This window comes from Populus alba, chromosome 7 (genome assembly GCF_005239225.2).
Source record: "Populus alba chromosome 7, ASM523922v2, whole genome shotgun sequence".
In the NCBI taxonomy this organism is placed as follows: domain Eukaryota; kingdom Viridiplantae; phylum Streptophyta; class Magnoliopsida; order Malpighiales; family Salicaceae; genus Populus; species Populus alba.
In genome coordinates, this window is record NC_133290.1 from 2,107,726 (window position 1) to 2,127,930 (window position 20,205).

The window sequence follows — 20,205 nt, forward strand, 5'->3', positions numbered from 1 at the left end:
ATATAAAAAAATTATTTAGGATACTTAAGTAGTTTAAATATATTTTTCATAGGAAAAATAATTATATAAAAAGGAATTAATTGGTATTTCTATTTATGATAGGTCAATGGTAGTTTAAATGATTTGCAGTCAAATCCAAAGCTATTGAGTCTCATTTAGTCACTTAACCCAACGCTATTAAATCTGATTTGGCTTTGAGAAGCCACAATTGGGTTTGGCTTGGCAAACAAAACTATTGCTATGGGATAATACCATTTGTCTTGTCCACTATATCCAAAATATTTAAAATATTTTTTTAGATTTTTTGTATTATTTTATATTTAAAAAAATATTTTTATTGACCCGCTATATAACACAAGTCAATATACTAGTATGTATGTATGCATGCCTGTGTGTATTTTAAAAGTTTTATATATATATATATATATATATATATATATGATGACAATATTTTTTAAAAGTTTATATATATAAAAAAAAATTAAGTTGAAAAGGCCTCTCATTTTGAAAGATCATTACAGAAGGACCCATGAAAAATAAAATTGGGCTTCAATCAAAATAAGCAAAGCCCACATTTTTATCAAACACCATTTTCTAGACCCAGACTCCTGACCCGCACCCTTCTCCGGTCATCCATAAAACGCCACCGTTGGTCCTCTCTCTCTCTCTCTCTCTCTCTCTGTGTCTCACTCACGCTCTCATTTGCGGCAAGAATGTACTCAAGCTCAGGTGACAGTAACGGATACCACCAAGACAACAAGCAGCAACTCGGGATGAGTCACAGAGACCGAGTTAGAAGAGCACGCGCCAAGTCACGTGATGGATATGGTGAGGAACAAAAGGTCACTCCTTGTACCGAGTTTGACAAGGCTTACTTTAACTCTTATGCTCATGTTGGTATCCATGAAGAGATGATTAAGGTAAGTGAAAATGATGTCATCTTTATTAAAATGTACTTACTTTCATAATCTGGGTTTTCGTTTTTCTTGTTGGTTGTTATGGTTTTTTTTTAATAAGGCTTTAGGGTTTTAAGTTCTGTTGTTGCTGTTTTGTTTGATGTGTAAGTGAAGGCTTTTGGAGTTTAAGGTTGTTTGAAATGTTTTTTTGTCTTGTTAGTGTTGTGGCTGTTTTGTTTGATGCGTAAGTGAAGGTTTTTGGAGTTTAAGGTTCTTTGAAATGTTTCTTTGTCTTGTTAGTGTTGAAATTCTGTTTCTTGAATGTGAAATGGGGTTTATGCTTTGTTTTCTTGAAATATTTTGATACGCTTTTTTGGGTTTTCACTTAGTAGTTTTTTGTGTGTTTGATCATTTTTAGAATGCTTGAGTTGAAATTGTTAAGTGCAAAATCTTTTGTCCTTGGAAGTTAGGAGTTTGGTTGATTTGTGGCTTTTCATTTTGTAATCAGAGTGTTTTTTATTGAATGATATAAAAATATCTAAATCTTTATTCTATCTATGTAGGATCATGTGCGGACAAACACTTATAGGGATGCAATCTTTCACCATCAGAGTTTGATTGAAGGCAAGGTAATGCCATTTTGATCAGTATTCTGTTGTTAATCTATAATTTTGGGCTCTTCTTGATGTAAAACTATGTTGGAGGAGGCTTTGTGTCTGCTTGGCACTTTGGAATAGAGCTTATACAGCATGTATGATTTCATATGCATTAAGACCATGAAATATATCATGTCATAGAATTGTATAAAAAAAACTTAGAATAAATATGTTGAGTATCAATATTCTGCTCAGTGGTAAGGAAATTTTAGGAATATTTTATGCAGTATGTGTCCTGATTGCTCGATTTGAATGCATTTTCAGGTTGTCGTGGATGTTGGCTGTGGCACCGGAATTCTTTCTATTTTTTGTGCTCAGGCTGGTGCAAAACGGGTAAGATACATCGGAGTGATTCTTTTACATGAAGTTTCTAGTAATTTTGGAACTGAATTAATAAATTGCACATAAAATCATCACTTGCCCTCATTATTGCATAGTATTGTCTCATAAGCATTGTCTATGATATAGATGAATCCAACTATTGAACTCTCATGCTAAATGGTCATTTCAAGTGGTGCACGGAAAATTCTAATATTTCAATGTTGATATAATGTTCATTCTTTGTAGGGATACTTTATATATATATTACATCGCTCCATCTTAGAACTTTTATATTTCTGTTCTGAATCATTATCAATTGATTCCTTTCGTCATTCTGTACTCTATTAAATTGTCTCCAGAAAAGTGGTTTTGCTCATTTTATTGTGTTTTTAGGGAAAATACTTTGATTCTTTCCTTATGTTCCATATTCAATCAAGATGGTATACGCCTAGGCACAATTTTACCACTGTGCTTGCATGAGTTTCAATCTACATGTGTCTTACATTTGAAAGATATTGTTTCACCAGGTATATGCAGTTGATGCAAGTGATATTGCTGTGCAGGTACTGTGTTTGTGCTCATATTTTTGTATTACATTTTCAGTGTGTTATTAAGCTATTTGGTTGCTACTTTCCATGTGGCTTGTGATGAGTTTGAACATTCTTTTTCAATAAAAGAAGGATGTCATAGATGCTCATTCTTATTAGGAGAGAAAAGGATGTTGATGTGTCTAATGGTGTTCAATTGTCAAAATGGAAAATTCATAATATCACATTACATGATCAGTGGTGTGCATAATATACAAGTTAGTATTGTAAAATCAGCATAACTTCTCAACAACCTTTAAATTATACTACCAGGCATAATTGATGCACAGAAAAATGCAATGACAGCAAAATATCTTGTCCCCAGCTTGCATCTGAAATTGCTAGCTGTTGATAATTATAAGAAAAAATTTGCAAATTAATATTCAGGAATTGCTTATCTTAGAGAATGTGGAATCATAGTTTATGTCTTATATTTCTTATAATCATTTCTCATGTGACCTTTTTCCTGAGTGGGATACGGTTAGGTGTTCCACATTTTGGTCTTTGGTAAATATTTGTGATGGCTATCAATCATATGAAAACTTGTAGGGTTTGCATGGTATGCATTTTGTATTGATTTTATTAATTCTTATAAGATTCTTAAATGTATAAGAACTAAGTTAAGATGCAGTTTTGAATTGATTTTCCTTTTCTTTAAATAGGCAAATGAAGTTGTGAAGGCAAACAATTTATCAGACAAAGTCATTGTATTACATGGACGAGTTGAGGTAAGCTTCTGTATAAATAGCTAACATGATGTCTATGCTCTGAAATGGGTTCTCAAAGGATCTGTAGTCTTAAATTATCATGCAAATGATTTGTGTTTATTTATTTGATTAGTTTGATTTTTTATAAAATAGCAAGCGTTTGTACAGGATATATCAGTTGCTATTTTTTCTGTACAGTAAATGCAAACATTGATTACTGACAATTGGAATCAAACTTATCTCCCAGCGCAAAACATAGCTTTTTACCAGACTATCACCAATTGCTTTCAACCCTATTTCAGCAATCATCATTCATGTCAATTCCGTAGATGGGCAGTCATGATATTGATCAGAAAATGTTGGAGTGTTACTGTCATTTTTTCTGTTTTGGGAATTCCTGTTTCAGTGAATGATGTAGCGTAGTTGCTGGTGATGAGATAGAGAAAGTTTGTTGTCTATGGCTGTCTGGGGCACGTACAGGTTCATTTGCACAACTTGTGAATTAGCAGATAGAGTGCACTAAGGTTGTCGTGGTTTGGGGAGTTTAAGGTTCACAGCCTGGTTTCTGCTTTGCTGTGAAAGGCCAAGAAATTTTTTATGGCAGTGTTTGGCATTATGGTAGTGATTGCTTTTCAAGTGTTTTTTTGCTTGGAAATACATCAAAATAATGTTTTTTTTTTCATTTTTTAAAATTTATTTTTGACATCAGCACATCAAAATAATAAAAAGATATATAAAAAAATTTATTTGAAGAAAAAAAATCAAAATTTTTGAGAAGTGCAGCTGGGCTGCAAATACAAATGGCCCCAAAGGAAATGGGCCAACCTTTGTCTGTCTTCTTGCATGACTTTTGTAGTGGAGGTCTGGCTGCACCTCTATGTCTTTCATGTCCTCTTCTTTGTTTATTGGCTTGAAAAATTGGGCACTGGTTCAGTGCACAAGTTTGTTAATTAACAAATGGTAGCCTCATGCAAATATGTCTATACATATCAATTGAACCCTTCAAAGTTTGATAGGATAAGTTTCATGTAAATTTGAGGGAGAGAAACAGAGTGCTGGCTGAATTGTGTTATTTCCTCTTGCATTAACTTGTCTGCTTCCTATCAGCTGGTCACTTCACTGTAATAATGATTTCTGCAGGATGTTGAAATTGATGAGGAGGTTGATGTAATAATTTCAGAATGGATGGGCTACATGCTTTTGTATGAGGTGACTGTTAAAATTTTGCATTTTATATGTTTGTAACCAGCAAATCCAGATCCAATGCATTCAGTATGGACATGACATTATGGCATCTAACCTTTTGTAGGCAGATGTACTTTCCCACGTTGCCTTATTACATGCAATGTTTACCATCTTGAGGACTTCCTTTTCTCTTAATTTGTAGAGCATGCTGGGAAGCGTCATCACTGCCAGAGATCGCTGGCTAAAGCATGGAGGCCTTATTCTTCCTTCAAATGCAACTGTAAATTTTCTTCCTGCTTGGCAAGTTGTCGTATACCACAGTATTATGTGGATTTATAAGTCTTTTCTGCTTCCATTTACATTATATAACTAGGTTAAATGTTCAGCAGAATCCCACTTGGGAAGTCTACGGTTTCTTACTTGTCAATCAAGTACTCACGTGTTTTGTAATGCTGATTTCTTCTGAATACTGCCTGCAGTTGTACATGGCACCTGTCACACATCCAGACAGATACCGTGAAAGCATTGAGTTTTGGCGAAATGTTTATGGAATCGATAGTGAGTATTATGTTCATATGAAACTCTTTAAGAAGCTACCTGTCTGGATGAGAACTTGGGATGGTATTTGGAAACTTAGTGTCTGTTTTTGGTCGCAGTGTCTGCCATGTTGCCCTTAGCAAAACAGTGTGCATTTGAAGAGCCATCTGTGGAAACAATATCAGGTGAAAATGTATTGACATGGCCACATGTGGTGAGTCTCCTCACTTTCTTTATTGTACAGTTAACTTCTTTGTAAGCCTTTTAATGACTTATTGTACATCATAGAAAAGAAAAAAAAATTCCTCTTGATTTGTGGCTTGTTAGCCGCATTTGTTACGGGTAAATGCTCAAGCTGCCTACTTCTTCATGATGCACTCCAATTGAACACATGTGTCCATTTGGTAGCATGTTCGGAAGTGGGTGAGTGACTGAGCATGTCCGCATGCTGCGCTCATGTGAGAGATAGAATCTGCAAAACCTAGAGTGGCTCAAATTTTGTTGAAAGTTTTAGATTTGTTGTCCCTTTAAATCTAATGCTTGGATGAAAGCAATTTTAAGAGGTGATGGCTGATGAACATATGGTCCAAATGATATTTCTTTTCATTTGGACTTATTTTTATTTCCACAGAGAGCATGCTTGCATAAACATTGCCCTTCTGTTGAACATGCTTTGCAAGGGCTGTAAAATTCATGAGGCGCTCCTTTGAGAAAATTTGAGGCCTATATTCATACTTTCACACATTTGCTATATTGTGCATTTGGAAGGAGGATAAAGAGACTAAAATATCATGATAAATAGGTTTTGTTGCTCTATATGAATAATGTGAAGAACAATCTCAATGGATTTGTTTTGGCATGCCTTATTTTATTCAATGAATAATGCTTATATTAATATATGGACCTTGTTATCTGATACAAATCCTCTTGTGTGCCCCTATTGCTCTGAGATGCCTGTGTGAATGGATTTTGAGATTCTTTTGCTATAGCTGCTCTGATTGTATCTTGAGCAACATTCTTATATCTTGTTTGGATGCATGCACACTCTTGTGAAAGCTACTCCATTCAGAGATTTGAGATTTAGTGTTGGTTACAGGTTAAGCATGTGGATTGCTATACGATTACAATTGATGAACTAGAATCTGTCACAACGACATACAAATTCAGGTCAATGATGAGAGGTATGCTCCCTTTCTTTTATTAATTTTAAAATCCTTTTCTTTGAACATGGAACTTTCCTGCTCTGTGTTTTAGTGTTAATCAATCATCCACTTCAAAGTTTAAGCTATCGAAATCTGGCATGCTGAATAAAAAACATTCATATACCTTCTCAAATGCCTATATATCATCTTGTTTTCCAGCCCAAAAATTCTGTGTCCATTCTTTTCTGTTTTGCTGATTACTAAAAGTGTGGTTTGAATGTTATTCTAGCTCCATTTCATGGGTTTGCGTTTTGGTTCGATGTTGAATTTGGTGGGCCTGCAGCTACTCCAATCAATCCTCGAGCACCAGTCTTACCAACTGCACCATCAAACAATTCTCCAATGGATGGTAGTCAGAGGAAGAAAAGGACAAATCCAAATGAGGCACTTGTGCTATCCACTGCACCCGAGGACCCTCCAACACATTGGCAACAGGTATTGTGTATTCCTGTCGTCATTAATGTGCATTATCTGTGTTTGTTTGGTTGGCCCCATAAGCAGAAGCAAACATTTCCAACTGCTACACCAGCATAATAAAACCTGTGTAGATTATTGTGACCTTAATAATTAATTCCAGCAGTTACCTTGGTCGGTGTTGTTTACCAGAAATTTGTTTTGGAATCACTGTTTATGGCTGAATTCGGGTGCAAATGTACACAGATACTGATTGCTATAGAATCTGCTGAATCTTTCTTTTTGACATGGAGAATTTGCATGGGAGGCATATGCTGGGCAGTTAAGAACTTTCCAGTGATCAATGAACATAACCCTTGTTCAGTCCAAAAACAGTATACTGTATGTCTACTTGGTGAAAAAGTAGAAGAAATGTGCACTAATATGATATTATCCTTGTGATTGCTAAAAGCAGCTATCTTCAGTGGAATTAAGTGTTATTGAAGTTTTATTGAGTGAAGTGGTGTTTTCATATTCATTAAGTTACAAAATTTAAAAGAGTTCAATGTTTTTTTTCAAAAAGTTTTCTTTCATGTTGCATCTGTACTTGTCCTGGTGAGCTTTTTGGCTGATTTTTTGTTTTGTTTTGTTTTTTTTTTTCCTTTTCCAGACTTTGATATACTTCTACGACCCAATAGATGTGGAGCAAGATCAACTCATTGAAGGCTCAGCAACACTAACACAAAGCAAAGAAAACCGTCGATTCATGAATATTAACCTTCGATACTCGTGAGTCAGCAGTCATTTAAGCTAATAGATTCATCTCCTCTTCCGTCATCAAAGTAGAATCAGATCACAACTATTTATATATTTCTGCCTATTGATCATTTGCTTTGATCATTGTTCATACAGTTCTGGCGGGCGGTCCTTTGTAAAGGAGTCAGTGATGAGGTGATTTTCTTAAGAGTGTTTACAGGTTGGATGAGTCCCAATAGTTCATTCCTGGGTAAGATAATTCCAAGCCTTCCGAGTTAGTGCGTGGCACAACTTAAAGCTCTCGTCTGCAAAACCGAGCAGGCTTTCTTCTTCAAAGGGAGCTCCTCAATTGACTATGCAGATTCATGAATTTTTAAGAGTTTCTACCTTCAGGACATGGAGATCAAACTTACTGTAAACACAACTATAGGTGAGCTGATTTACAAAAATTCATTTTAGACTGTTCTTGGGATGCGGTCTGTGTAAGAAGAGCTGGCAATGTCGTTGTATTTTTACCCATTTTACGTTCACATATGCAATTTTCCCGAGCTAAGTATCTCACAGAGCTCCCGCAAGTACCGCACGACGTACAAATACAAACAACATGCAATACAACTACCTTCACAGCATTATTCCGAGCTAAAAACATGAAAAACAAACAGACTGGGGTTTGGAGGTGCAATTAGGAAAACATACAGGCTGAGCCGGCAACACCTTAAGCTGATGAATAAGATTCTAAAATATGATTTGTATTATTTTCTTAACAGTAATGTCATATTGGCTTCACTTTTAACATGACATGCATAGAGGATTCAAAGTTCACAGCTAGCATGACCATCCCTTGATCATTTCGCACTATTACACCAAATCCCACACCTTCCTTCTTGATAGCAGCATCTGTGTTGATTTTAACTTTCCCTGCTGTAGGAGCTGTCTTGAGAAAATGAATACCATCAGTCACCATAATCGAACTAGATGGCTGTTTATAGTTTTCCATCTGATAATCAAGAAGGAAATTTAGGGATGGGGAGATGGGAGTCTCCTGCCACTTTGTTGAAAAATAGTTCATTTCTAGACCTCCACAAAGCCCATACTATAAACACAGAATTGCTCTAATATATCCTTATCAACTGACTTCTGCAGACCTATTACCCGTGACTTAAAAAGAGGAAACTTGCATATCATCACAACGTAGAGATGCAGGGGACAAGAACAAAATGCTTCTTGTCCAACCACAATCCTTGAGCACATGTATATTATCCTCGCAGCCACATCTGACACAGGATACATCATCAATCCGCACTCGTTTAGCAAGGTTTGATCTTGTAGATAGGGCTTCTTTGTAAGCACGCCACACAAAATTTATAACCTTCGGAGGAATACTGAGTTTCTAAAAGGTCTTCCACCCGTCCTCTCCATATCGTCACTGGAAGTACGCACCTGGTATCCACTCTTGACACCATTTTCCATCCCTAGAATAATGCCATATCAACTTATCCTCAGGAAGCTTCCAACTAATAGGAATGTCTGTGATCTGTTCCACTTCAAAGGGGTAGATAGTCGGATTGAGGAGTCCAACATTCTATGAGCGAGTATTAGTATCCATTAGCTGATGAACAGTGGCATTTGCATCAGGGTTCATAATTGGAGACCACACTCGAAAACCATGATGTCGCGGTAGCCACTTGTCTTTCCAGATTCTACCCCCACCATCCACCTGGTTCCATTCTCCAAAAGCTCACGGCTCTCCACTATTCTACGCCATGTATAACTGGATTATAGCCCAAACCAACATGCCAAAAATTTGACAGAGGAAAATACCTTGCATTAAGAATTCTAGCCAACAAGGAATCAGGAAACTTGTGCAGCCTCCAACCCTGTTTGGATAAAGGAGCTTTATTGAAGCAACATCAACTTTCTAAAACCCAAACCTCCTGCTAACTTGTTTCTGCGTATTTTGTCCCGAGCCGTCAAGCAGATCTTTCTCTCGTGATCCTCATATTATGCACATAGTAGGAAGAGGTATGTAGAAAGCGGGGCCCCCTTCTTCAGTCCTCTCTCAGGATTAAGATTCTCCCCTGGAATTCCATTAATCAGAATAGAGTATGAAGCCGTGGTCACACGTCGCATTACTAGATCGACCCAATTGTGATTGAATCCCATCTTCAATATAAAAACCCCGCAGAAAAGACCATTCAACCTTGTCATATGCTTTCCACATGTCCAGTTTCAGACTCGTAAATCCTTGACGGCCTCTCCTCCTTCTCATTCTGTGAAAAGACTCAAAATCTGTCAAAGCATTATCAGTAATCAACCGACTAGGAACAAAAGCGCTTTGAGTTTCATGAATTATCTCCGGCAAAATTAATTTCAATCTATTAGCTATCATCTTAGCAACCAGTTTAAAAACTAGGTTACTTGAGCTACTTGGTCGAAATTGAGTGCGTGATTCTTGGTTATTACCTTTGGAACCAAACAAATAGGAGCATAGTTAATAGCAGCAGGATCCTCTCCATTATTAAGAATACTCAAAACATAATCACAAACCTCACACCCCACCACAATCCGTTGAGATGCCTTTCCATAAAAGTAAGGCGTGTTCTTGTCTCCTTCCTTCATCCATGAAGACCCAGACCGTTGTGCCCACATAATTTCCTCTTTTTTAAGTAATCCATCCATCTCTTCTTACAGATCTGTCACTGCTTTAAGAGTCTCATCCGAGGGAGGCAAATACTGTAGCCTATCAAGTTCTTTCCTGTACTCCTTCAGAGCCCTGGCCATATGGCCAAATGTATTTCCAGCTCCACTATTGCAGTTCATTCCCACATGCTTCTATTCTATTAGCAAAGGAAAAATTCTGCGAATCCAAAGACAGATTCAACCATACTCTCTGAATTGTTTATGAACAAGCTCGGGCACGCAGCCACGTCGCCTCAAAAAGAAAAGGGCGCTTCCTGCCATTTTCATCAGAGCCAATAATTTTTAGGTTCAAATGAATAAGACAAAGTTACGAGGAAGGTGTGTAAGAGAGGCACCAGGAAACAAGTTCCTCCTTTGGAATTTCACAACACATCCGATTATTTATCCACGTATAGGAGTTCCCAAAGAAACCAATATCTTGAAGACTACAATCATTCAAAGCTTGATTGAATGTTTGCAGGAGTGCAAAATCTCTTGGCAAACCACCCTGCTTCGTATGGGAGTAAAGAACTTCATTAAATTCACCAATACAACACCATGAGAGATCATTCTAAGGCTTCAAATCTCGTAATAACCTCCAAGTTCCTTCCTTTTCTGAAATCTCTGGTCAGCCAGACACTCTTGCAAACCTCCACTTGTGCTCTAATAATGAATCACGGTAGACCTCAGTATCAATGCAGTCTACAGATAGTAAAGCCAACCCACCATTTCTGCCTTCCCTCTCACAATCTACAACCAAGCAAATTTTGAACCCATACGTTCATTAACCTTCTGAAATTCATGTTGTTTTTTTTGAAGTCCACTTAATTTCCATCAGGAAAACTAGATTGGGAGCTTCAAGCAGGATAAACTCGTGTAATCTGTTAACTGCTTGAAGGTTACCAGGCCCTCGCAGTTCCAAACCAAAGCTATCATAGCTCTGGGCCTCTCTTCCACTAGAATGAATCAACTTCAGTTATAATTATATAATCTCTCATTCGTTTCTCCATCGGAAAGGCTCCATCCCCATCACTGCTATCTTTACCAACTCACCCTTACGCTTCCCCATATTAAAACTTGCCCCACCAATACCACCGGCCCCATGTTAAAACTCCCTCACACCGTCTGTCTATTTTCCTTCAGTTCTCTGTCGACGCTTACAAGTTTTAGAAGAGTAAACAAGACTCTTTTTTTCTCAGGGTTTTTAGCATGCGGTAGTTTGAATAGGGTGTGTTTAGGTTGCAGGCTGGGTTTGATAAAGAGATTCTTCTCCAATTGATATGCTTCTCCAGGGCGGGCGCCACACATTCTTGATTGTGTTCGTACGTAAATGCTTGAGCGTTAAAAGGACGGTCCCTAACCAGCCTTGCAACTAAACACCATGTTGGAGGTATCCATTGATTCGATCAATGTCATCGCAATCTCGTCCTCCTCCATTGTTTACTCCCTCCTGTCTACACCATCTGAAATAGTAGCCATTTATAGTGAAAAGAAGACGAATAGCCTTTATTTATTGAAAGGGAAATTCTCACACTGATAAATAATTTATTTATCTTCAGTCTATATTACACGTTGACAAAGGTTAAAACGCCCTTTCATAGCTTTTTAAAAGCACCCCTTTATACTTCGAACTTATATTTATTAAATAAAAAAATTGAATATATATTTATCAAATAAACATGTTTTGATTTTTTGACAATTAAATTAATTAGTTTAATTTTTAAACCAGATAAAATATTTTTAAGTGGACTTAAAGTAAACATTATGGGCAGTTGAATTATCTTTCAAATTAGTTAGGATAAATACATAGCTCTCAAAAATAATCATTACTGACAAATCTTGACTCACATTATATTATTATTATGAACCCTTGTTATTTTAATAGTTCTTTTCAATTATATTATATGTAACATAAATATAAATCATAAATACATACATAAACAAATAAAAAATTGTATAGATTATTTTTTAATATCATCACTATTTCTCCGGTTCGGTGGAGTAAAATATAATGCAAGACAATAGCAAAAAAAAATAATTTAAAAATATTAATTAGAATTCATAAATTTTGATGTAATTCAATTATTATTTTTTATTTTTAATACTTTATATTTCTTATTAATTTATATCTAAACATTTTTAGAATTCTAATATTTAATAAAGTAAGGTTTTACAGGTTCGTTTTACTGAAATCTATTTTTAATTGGCAAGAACAAGATCCATCTTCTAAACTACTAATAAGAGGATCTCATAATTAACCATGAAGAAAGTGAATATTAATTACACCATCTCGAAAGTATTCATTCATCGAGTATTTCTATAATTTTTTGTTAACATTTTTTTTTTCTTAATTAGGCTCTTCTTTATAGGAATCAAATAGAACCACCAAATCATGCAAAATTAAAAGTTTTATACAATATGGGTTTTGATAGCAAAAAACAGCTCCAATAAAGAAAAAAAACCTAAAATAGTATTAAAAGAAGAGAGATTGTTTGAAGAAAAAAAAGGTGGGAATTAGTATTAAAAATTAAAAGAAACTAAGAATGATTTTTTGAAGAAAAAAAAGGTGGGAATTAGTATTAAAAAAACGAGAATATTTTTTCCAAATTAAATATTTTCAACTTATCAAAAAACAATATCAATTAATATTATCCACTTGCGGAGAAAAAAATTCGAAGTCGTGGCTTCTCTCCACCCTGCTCGAACTCAAAGCCAGCCATGGAGAATTGTTGCAGCTTCATGAAATTGAACTTATCATCTTCTATAACCAAACCCGCTCTATTCAAAACCACCAACACCTTCTTCTCCTCTTTAAATGATGAAAAACTACCCTCCACAACTCTCAAAACCCCCCTTTCAGTGTCACCCCACAGACATAAAACAGCGGCCACTCAAATCTTGAAAACCAGTAAGTACCCATGTCTTTAGTTGTCAATTTGAGAAGAAATGCCCATTCAAAATCTTAACTTGGCTTCAGATTTTTAATATTTCTTATTTATCTTTTGTGTCAGGTTTTAAAGCAAATAGTAGCATAGCAAATGCTGAAGTGCCTGTGGAAGTGGAAGTTGCAGAAGGGTACAGTATGACCCAATTTTGTGATAAGGTAATTGATGTGTTTTTGAATGAGAAGCCTAGAGTTAAGGAATGGAGAAAGTATTTGGTGTTCAGGGAAGAGTGGAATAAGTACAAGGAAAGTTTCTACACTAGGTGCAAAACAAGAGCAGATAGAGAGACTGATCCAACTATGAAGCAAAGGTTAATCTCACTTGCCTCTAAAGTTAACAAGGTAAAATAATGATGCATCTATCATTTTTCACCTCTTCTCCCTGTTACTTGGAAAAATTTAGTAAAACAAAGGAAATTGTTATGTGTTATTATTTATGTTGTACTTGATTTGTTTCCCAGGATTGTTGTTTCCTACTTGGTGTGTTTTGATAATAAAATATTCTGAATTTGAGGGGAAAAGGAAGATTTTTATGTTTTGTGTCTTAAAAAGAGAAATATGCAATTGGGAAATCTGGTTTTGCTTCTGTTTCTATCTGATTTCTTTTAAATGAGTGTATAAAAGGTTAAGAGTTGGATAAATGTATATATTATATACGCCTTTGGGTTTAGAGACTCTTTGGATTGTGGTGTAGTTTAGAGACTCTTTGGATTGTGGTGTACTAAGGAATAAACATTGCAGATTGATGAAGATATGGAAAAACATGATAAACTTCTCAAGGAGATTCAAGATAACCCAACTGACCTCAATGCAATTGTTGCAAAACGGCGCAAGGATTTTACTGGAGACTTCTTTCGTTACCTTGCTCTTCTTTCAGAAACTTATGACACCTTGGAGGACCGTGATGGTAATTACGAGAGCACTTGGGATGTGTATTATTTTGATGGATTGTGCACATTTGTTTACACTAAATTGCATGGTTTGTGAGAACCCCTTTTTTGCTAGGATAGTTTGATCATATGCTAACAGAACTCTTATATATGCACATAAATACTGAAATGTTGGTCATTTTGAGGATGCTATTGTTAGCCTACATGTTTTTAGAGTAAATAGAGACGTAGTTATTTACCAGAGAATGAGGCCTAGCTTGAATTTGTCTTGAATGTAATCGCAAATTAATGCAACAAGTTAGAATAGTAACCAAAATAATCTGAACTATATCCACCTTGTCATTTCTTTTCCTTTCCAATCTATATCACTCTGTTATACTCATGTCATTCAGAATAATTCCAACCTTACTTGTCCTGTTGCTGTGAGAATGATTAAAAAATAAAGTGATTGCATCATGCTTTATTTTTTGTTTTATGTTTTCTATATATATATATATTATATATATATATATATATATTCATGAATTGAGAGAATGGATTAATTAATGAAATGACATATCCTGGAGTTGTTCAGAGATACAAAACCAAATAACTAAGAATTACGGATGTTCCAAAGTAAAGAGTACATAGAATGATAGAACATTTTGTACAAAAGTTAAAGGGCACCTTATAGCTTATAATATGTGAACCAGAGTGGAAATCATGAGTAAATGCCTGCCAAAATTCGTTTGAGGGCTTATGATTAGTTTAGCGGAAGAATAATGAGCTCATGTTTCTTGCTTGAAGTCAACCATCTAACGTGATTTTCTGATGGTTTGAACAGGAGTAGCTAGGCTAGTGGCTAAATGCATGTCTGCTGTCAGTGCTTTCGATAATACATTGGAGAGTTTGGAGACATTAGATGCTGCCCAGGCCAAATTTGATGATATCCTTAACTCTTCTTCAGTGGATGCAGCATGTGAAAAGATCAAAAGCCTAGCCAAGGCAAAGGAACTTGACTCTTCCTTGATCCTATTAATAAATAGTGCTTGGGCGGCAGCAAAAGAATCCACTAGTGTGAAAAATGAGGTAAAATCTGTGTGAACCTTGTTTTGAGGATCTCTTGCGTAACTGCTTAGAATTGTATATTTCCAGAAGAAGATGGATAAGAAACTGAACTAATTAAATAATGTTTGTATTTTTTATTTGATGATGAAGGTATCTGGGCAATTTGGCTCGACTAATTCTCTGGATACATGCAAACTGGTCTATCCACATGTACCTGGTAAATCATGGACCAAAGTCCACTGACATGATATAAAAATGGAATTGTTTGCACCTGGCAGTGGTGGGAAGCAAACCTAAGACTTGTGCCTAATCCACACAACCCAAGCAAGCCCTAACCAATAGCCAACCCTATAGGGTTAATCCTGTTTGCAATTTCAGTATCTTCAAACAATATTTCCTCTTTTTGTGGCCTCCACTGACTGTTATGCATGCATGCTAACTATCATGGATTATTATGTGTAGTCTAGAACTATTGAAGCATTAAATGACACAGAATAAGAGTGCTGCATTTCCGTGACTTGCCAAAATTAGTTCAGTTTAGGGAATCTGGAATTCATGAAGAATCTGTGCTGAACCAATGCTAAATTCAGATAATATCCTAGCTTTTGAAATGAAAATAAATTTTGCACGTCCTATTGATGATCTACTTGCTCAACTCTATCTCTAGTGATGCATTCTAAACCTTAATTAATGAAGTATCAGTTTTCCTGCAAGCTCCTTTTGTTATTCACTTCTTGAGAACTGGCTGACATAAATACTTAACAGGCTAAACATATCTACATCATAAGAGTATTACTCGGATATTTAAATCACTAAATCAGAGGGGGGAGGGGGGGACAAGAAAACTTCAAAATTGTCACTTGAATCTTTACAGCATTCTTTCCATTACATTCATGAGTTTCCTGTGCTACACTAGCCACTGTCGGCTTAATGCCTTGGACTCTGATTTCAGGTCAAGGATATAATGTATAGTTTATACAAAGCCATGAAGAGCAGTCTTAGGAGCATTGCCCCAAAAGAAATAAAGCTCCTCAAGCACTTGCTGAACATCGCAGATCCTGAAGAGCGATTCTCAGCATTGGCAATAGCATTCTCTCCAGGTGATGACCATGAAGCCAAGGATCCTTATGCTTTATACACGTAAGAGCTTCATATTCTGTTGTGATTCAAAGATTCAGGTATTGGTTTAATGTATAACATCCTTTAACTACTCTTTGTTGCTGTGTAGGACTCCCAAGGAGCTGCACAAATGGATTAAGATAATGCTCGATGCATACCATCTCAATAAAGAGGACACTGACATTAAGGAAGCCAAGCAGATGTCTCAGCCCGTAATTATACAAAGGCTGTTCATTCTAAAAGAAACCATTGAAGAAGAATACTTGGAAAAGACAACATTTCAGACGCAACCAGAAGGGGACACTAAACCAGAGGACTAGTGAGGTACAGTCCAATTTTATCAACACCTCTAGCATAGTCTTTCTACATCCTCGAGCTGCAAATTGTGAGGCTACTTTTCTGCTTCTGTTCTGTACTGGAGCTGCTGGGAGAACTGAGAAGAGACTTTGTGTAGCTCCCTGCAGTGTGAGAGGATTATATGACTTGACAGTATTATTCTTCTCTTTTTGGGGACTGACGACCTGTTTCCTTTTGATAAATTTGTTTAATTAAAATGTCGAAGTACATTTATTTGGCAAAAAAAAAAAAGGAAGGATTTTCAAATCTTTTGTCGATGGTTAAATTTGACCAACATTGTTCCAATAGATGTTTGTCGTGTGGTCACCACAAGAATTAGAGGAATATCACTACACACACAAGCTTCTGATATGTTTTGAGTGACAATAATTGGACAGAAACCTATGTTTAGTTATGATGAAAGGATATGAACAAGATTCCCACTTTTATTTCAGGGACTATTGGCCTTGAATTATTTATTTAAGAACTATCTATGCTAGGATCAGAAGTTAAAGGGGGTGTCACATTTCACAAATAACTAGTTTCCTATAAAAGAAATTGACTTGGATGCTTTCTTGAGTGAAGATTACTCTGCAATATAAATGCAGATTTCACTCTAGCTTCATCACAAGATTGCTTCTCGAATATAAATGCAGGGCAAGATCACAAGAATTGTGGAAATGACAATTCTCGTCGCCGTGTAAAGATTGAGAAGCGTGATTGATACTATGTAGTTTGGATTCCTTACAAGGACAAATCGGAAACGAACAAGAAATAGAGCTTCGAGGTGCTTGTCCAAGGTGGTCATACCTATGGAGATGGAGAGAATGGCGGGAAGAAAGAAAGAAAACTAGTATCATTTTTTTTTAACATGGTATTAACGGTGTATATCTGTCTCCAAAGTTTTATTGCTATGTTGATTGAAATTGTTGTCGTTTGCTTTTAGATTTCGTAGAAGTTAGCTGACATTTTCAGCTAAAGATCTGCTGTGATTTTAGGGATGTTGAGGATGGTTGTTTTTTTCTTTTTATGTAAATGATACAAATTGGCTTCTAAATAAACAAGTTATTTAACGGGGTTTTCTCCCTTGAAAAATATCTAGTTTTAAGGGATAGTCATCAAAATACCCTTATAAAAAAATTTCTCATCAGAATATTTTTGTATCTATAAAACCCCAGTAGCGTATTTTCATATCAAAGAAACCCAGGATTCAACACCAATTCATTTTGATATAAAAGTTTATGTTTAGTTTTATAGATTCACAAAAGTTTCATTGATTTGGATAGAAGTTGTTTTACAGGCTTTTATATTTAATATTATTTTTTTAATCATATTTCTTTATAATATGTACATTTATATTATATTTATGCTCTTTTCCCTTTAATCTGTAGCTATTGTAATAAATATATACATATCTAATTAAAAATAAAATGAAATGTCTGCGCACGCTTATTAAACATGTCAGAATTTTAATTTTTAATTTGTTAGGATTTAAAAGACTTGATTAGAAAAAATTTGAACATTCATACACTTAAAATGGAAAAAATAAAAGCAAGTATACTCAAACAAAAAAATCAAAAAGTTTATACACCAAATTTACCATAATGTCGTTCAAGCTTTTATTATATTATATTTTATTCTCTTCGATTTCGTTATTGTCATCATGCATGGATATTTATGATCAATAGAGTGTTCAAAGATATTGATGATCAATAATATGTACGTGGATTCTGTTTCTTCTTATCTATTGTAAACAATTTTGGTTATATTTTTTTTTTGCCATTAATTTATTGCTCTCGTGTTATTAAACAACTAGATTGATTTAATATAGCCTTAATCTATAGTGTAATGACTATTTTATTATTTCCATAAAAAATTACATATCTTTAGACTAGGATTACTTTGGTCCTTTCACGAAATACATAGTCATTACCGATTTGTTCGGGATATCTCTAAACCAATTCAATATTTTTTTAATAATAAAATACCTCTAAAAGCAAAAAAGAAAAAAATTAGTGTTTTTGAGAGCAACTCATGTATTCAGATCAATTTGACTTCATCTTCCTTAACATGGAGGCTAAATTTAAAAAGAGAGGAAATTGTCCAGTCAATTTTATTTGTATGAAAAGATCGAACCACCTAAGACTAAAAGGGATGGGTATTTAGGTATTTTTATTTTTTATACACAGTTGAATTATACATGCACCCTTGAATATAATACATTTAGTTCAATGCAATCAAGGGTATTTGAGTCCTTTTATCCTAGTTTTTGTTGTTCATTATAAGTTTGGTTGATGATAATAATGTAATTTCCCTTAAAAATAATTGTTTCTTAATTGAAAAGTTGTTGGCTCGTGCAGAGCAAGCACCAACATGTTGGGACCGCTGCACATTAGTGGTTTCTGATGATAAAAAAAATCTCTTCCGCCATGTATTCCAGGTGTGCTGATATATTGCTGATGATTGTCTCTTTCTTTTTTTTCTTCTTTCATTTCTCTCTCCTACTTCGGTAAATACATTATAGTCCTCATTGTTATTTTTTTTTCAAGTTCAAACCTTTTAGTTTTGATTATTGTTTTTTAGTCATTTCTTTTTTGTTGAAGTTTTATTTCTTTTCAATTTAACCCTTGTTTTTTAATTCACGTATATAAGGTATTTTGATTTGGTCCTTTTACTTTTTATTTTTTTATTCTTTTGCTTTTTTGTCGAAGTTTTCATGTTTCTTAATTTTAGCTTTTAAATCAAGTTCATGATTTTTATTTTTTTCAATAATAATAATAATAATAACAATAGTAGTAGTAACAATAATAATTGCAATAATGATCTTAGTAAATGATGATGATGCTAATAAAAGAACTAATAAGTGTGATGGTGATGGTGATGGTAGTGATGATTATAAAAATTATAATGAAAATAATAATATTATTGATGGAAACAAAAATAATAATTAAATTAGTAATAATGATGATGATGATAATATTATTAATGATAATAGTGATAATAATAATGATAACAACAACAATAGTAAAATTAGTGATGATAATAATAGTAATAATTGTTATAGTGGTTGTGGTGGTAATAATACTACCGCTACTACTACTTCTACAAATAATAACAATAATGAAAATAATAATATAAGAGAGAAGATGAAAAAGAATAACGATGTAAAAATACTAATAATAGTTGTAATGATAATAACAATGACAATAATAAAAGCAACAACAATAATAACAGTGATAATAATTATGATGATGATCGTTAAAATAATAATAATATTAATAAGAATGCTAATATTATTACTAATAATGATAATGTTAGCAATAATTATGGTGACAACTGACAACAACAACAACAACAGTAGTGATAGTAAAAATAATGATTATAGTCATATAATGATAATAATAATAATATTGATGATATTACTTATTAATAATAGTTGTGATAGTGATTTTGATTGAGTGTTTCAAGTTTAATGTCTTAAATCACAAGTTTTAAAAAATTAACATATTTTTTTGAAAAGTTTTATAATTTTTTTATTTTTAATCAGATTATTCCAGTCATATAATTCAATCACGGGTTCACGGGTTTGACAGAATATCTTATTTTAACTTTTTTTACATATTTATCATGAACATGTTATATATATATATATATATATATATATATATATATATATATATATATATATATATTTTCAGCATCTAAATATATTTTTTTTTTATTCAAAAAATAGTTCAGTTCCATATCGAAATGCGAGAACAAAAGCTGGTGCGTGTGTGTATCCAAGAAAGTTGCTTCCTTTGTATAAATAAAAATAAATATTGAGAACAACTCTTCCTAAATTTAAGCTACTTTTTTAAATTTGAATGTCTCATATTTTTCTTTAAAAAATAATAATTCAAAACATTTGACATTAGATGTGTTGATCAACAACGTTACTCTCTAGAAAA

At 34.2% G+C, this 20,205-nt stretch overlaps 2 protein-coding genes across 3 annotated transcripts; both read left to right on the top strand.

Moving 5' to 3' along the window:
* Nucleotides 1–621: 621 nt before the first annotated feature.
* Nucleotides 622–7,788, top strand: LOC118050552 (probable protein arginine N-methyltransferase 6). Its single transcript, XM_035060943.2, has 13 exons — nucleotides 622–920; nucleotides 1,460–1,525; nucleotides 1,817–1,885; nucleotides 2,401–2,436; nucleotides 3,123–3,188; nucleotides 4,308–4,376; nucleotides 4,555–4,632; nucleotides 4,832–4,910; nucleotides 5,009–5,103; nucleotides 5,986–6,070; nucleotides 6,321–6,526; nucleotides 7,155–7,273; nucleotides 7,397–7,788. Exons 1-13 carry the CDS (start codon nucleotides 714–716, stop codon nucleotides 7,437–7,439), a joined length of 1,218 nt encoding a protein of 405 aa, XP_034916834.1. The 5' UTR covers nucleotides 622–713; the 3' UTR covers nucleotides 7,440–7,788.
* A 4,760-nt stretch (nucleotides 7,789–12,548) lies between these two features.
* On the top strand, nucleotides 12,549–17,346 carry LOC118050551 (uncharacterized protein At4g37920). Of its 2 annotated transcripts, XM_035060941.2 has the most exons (7): nucleotides 12,549–12,827; nucleotides 12,931–13,205; nucleotides 13,605–13,770; nucleotides 14,577–14,821; nucleotides 15,753–15,940; nucleotides 16,029–16,243; nucleotides 16,912–17,346. In XM_035060941.2, the coding sequence occupies exons 1-6, from the start codon at nucleotides 12,638–12,640 to the stop codon at nucleotides 16,237–16,239; spliced, it is 1,275 nt and encodes a 424-aa protein (XP_034916832.1). In that variant the 5' UTR covers nucleotides 12,549–12,637; the 3' UTR covers nucleotides 16,240–16,243; nucleotides 16,912–17,346. The 2 variants fall into 2 exon arrangements, with proteins under 2 accessions (XP_034916832.1, XP_034916833.1); XM_035060942.2 differs by lacking the exon at nucleotides 16,912–17,346 and having other exon boundaries at nucleotides 16,029–16,522.
* The last annotated feature ends 2,859 nt before the right edge of the window (nucleotides 17,347–20,205 follow it).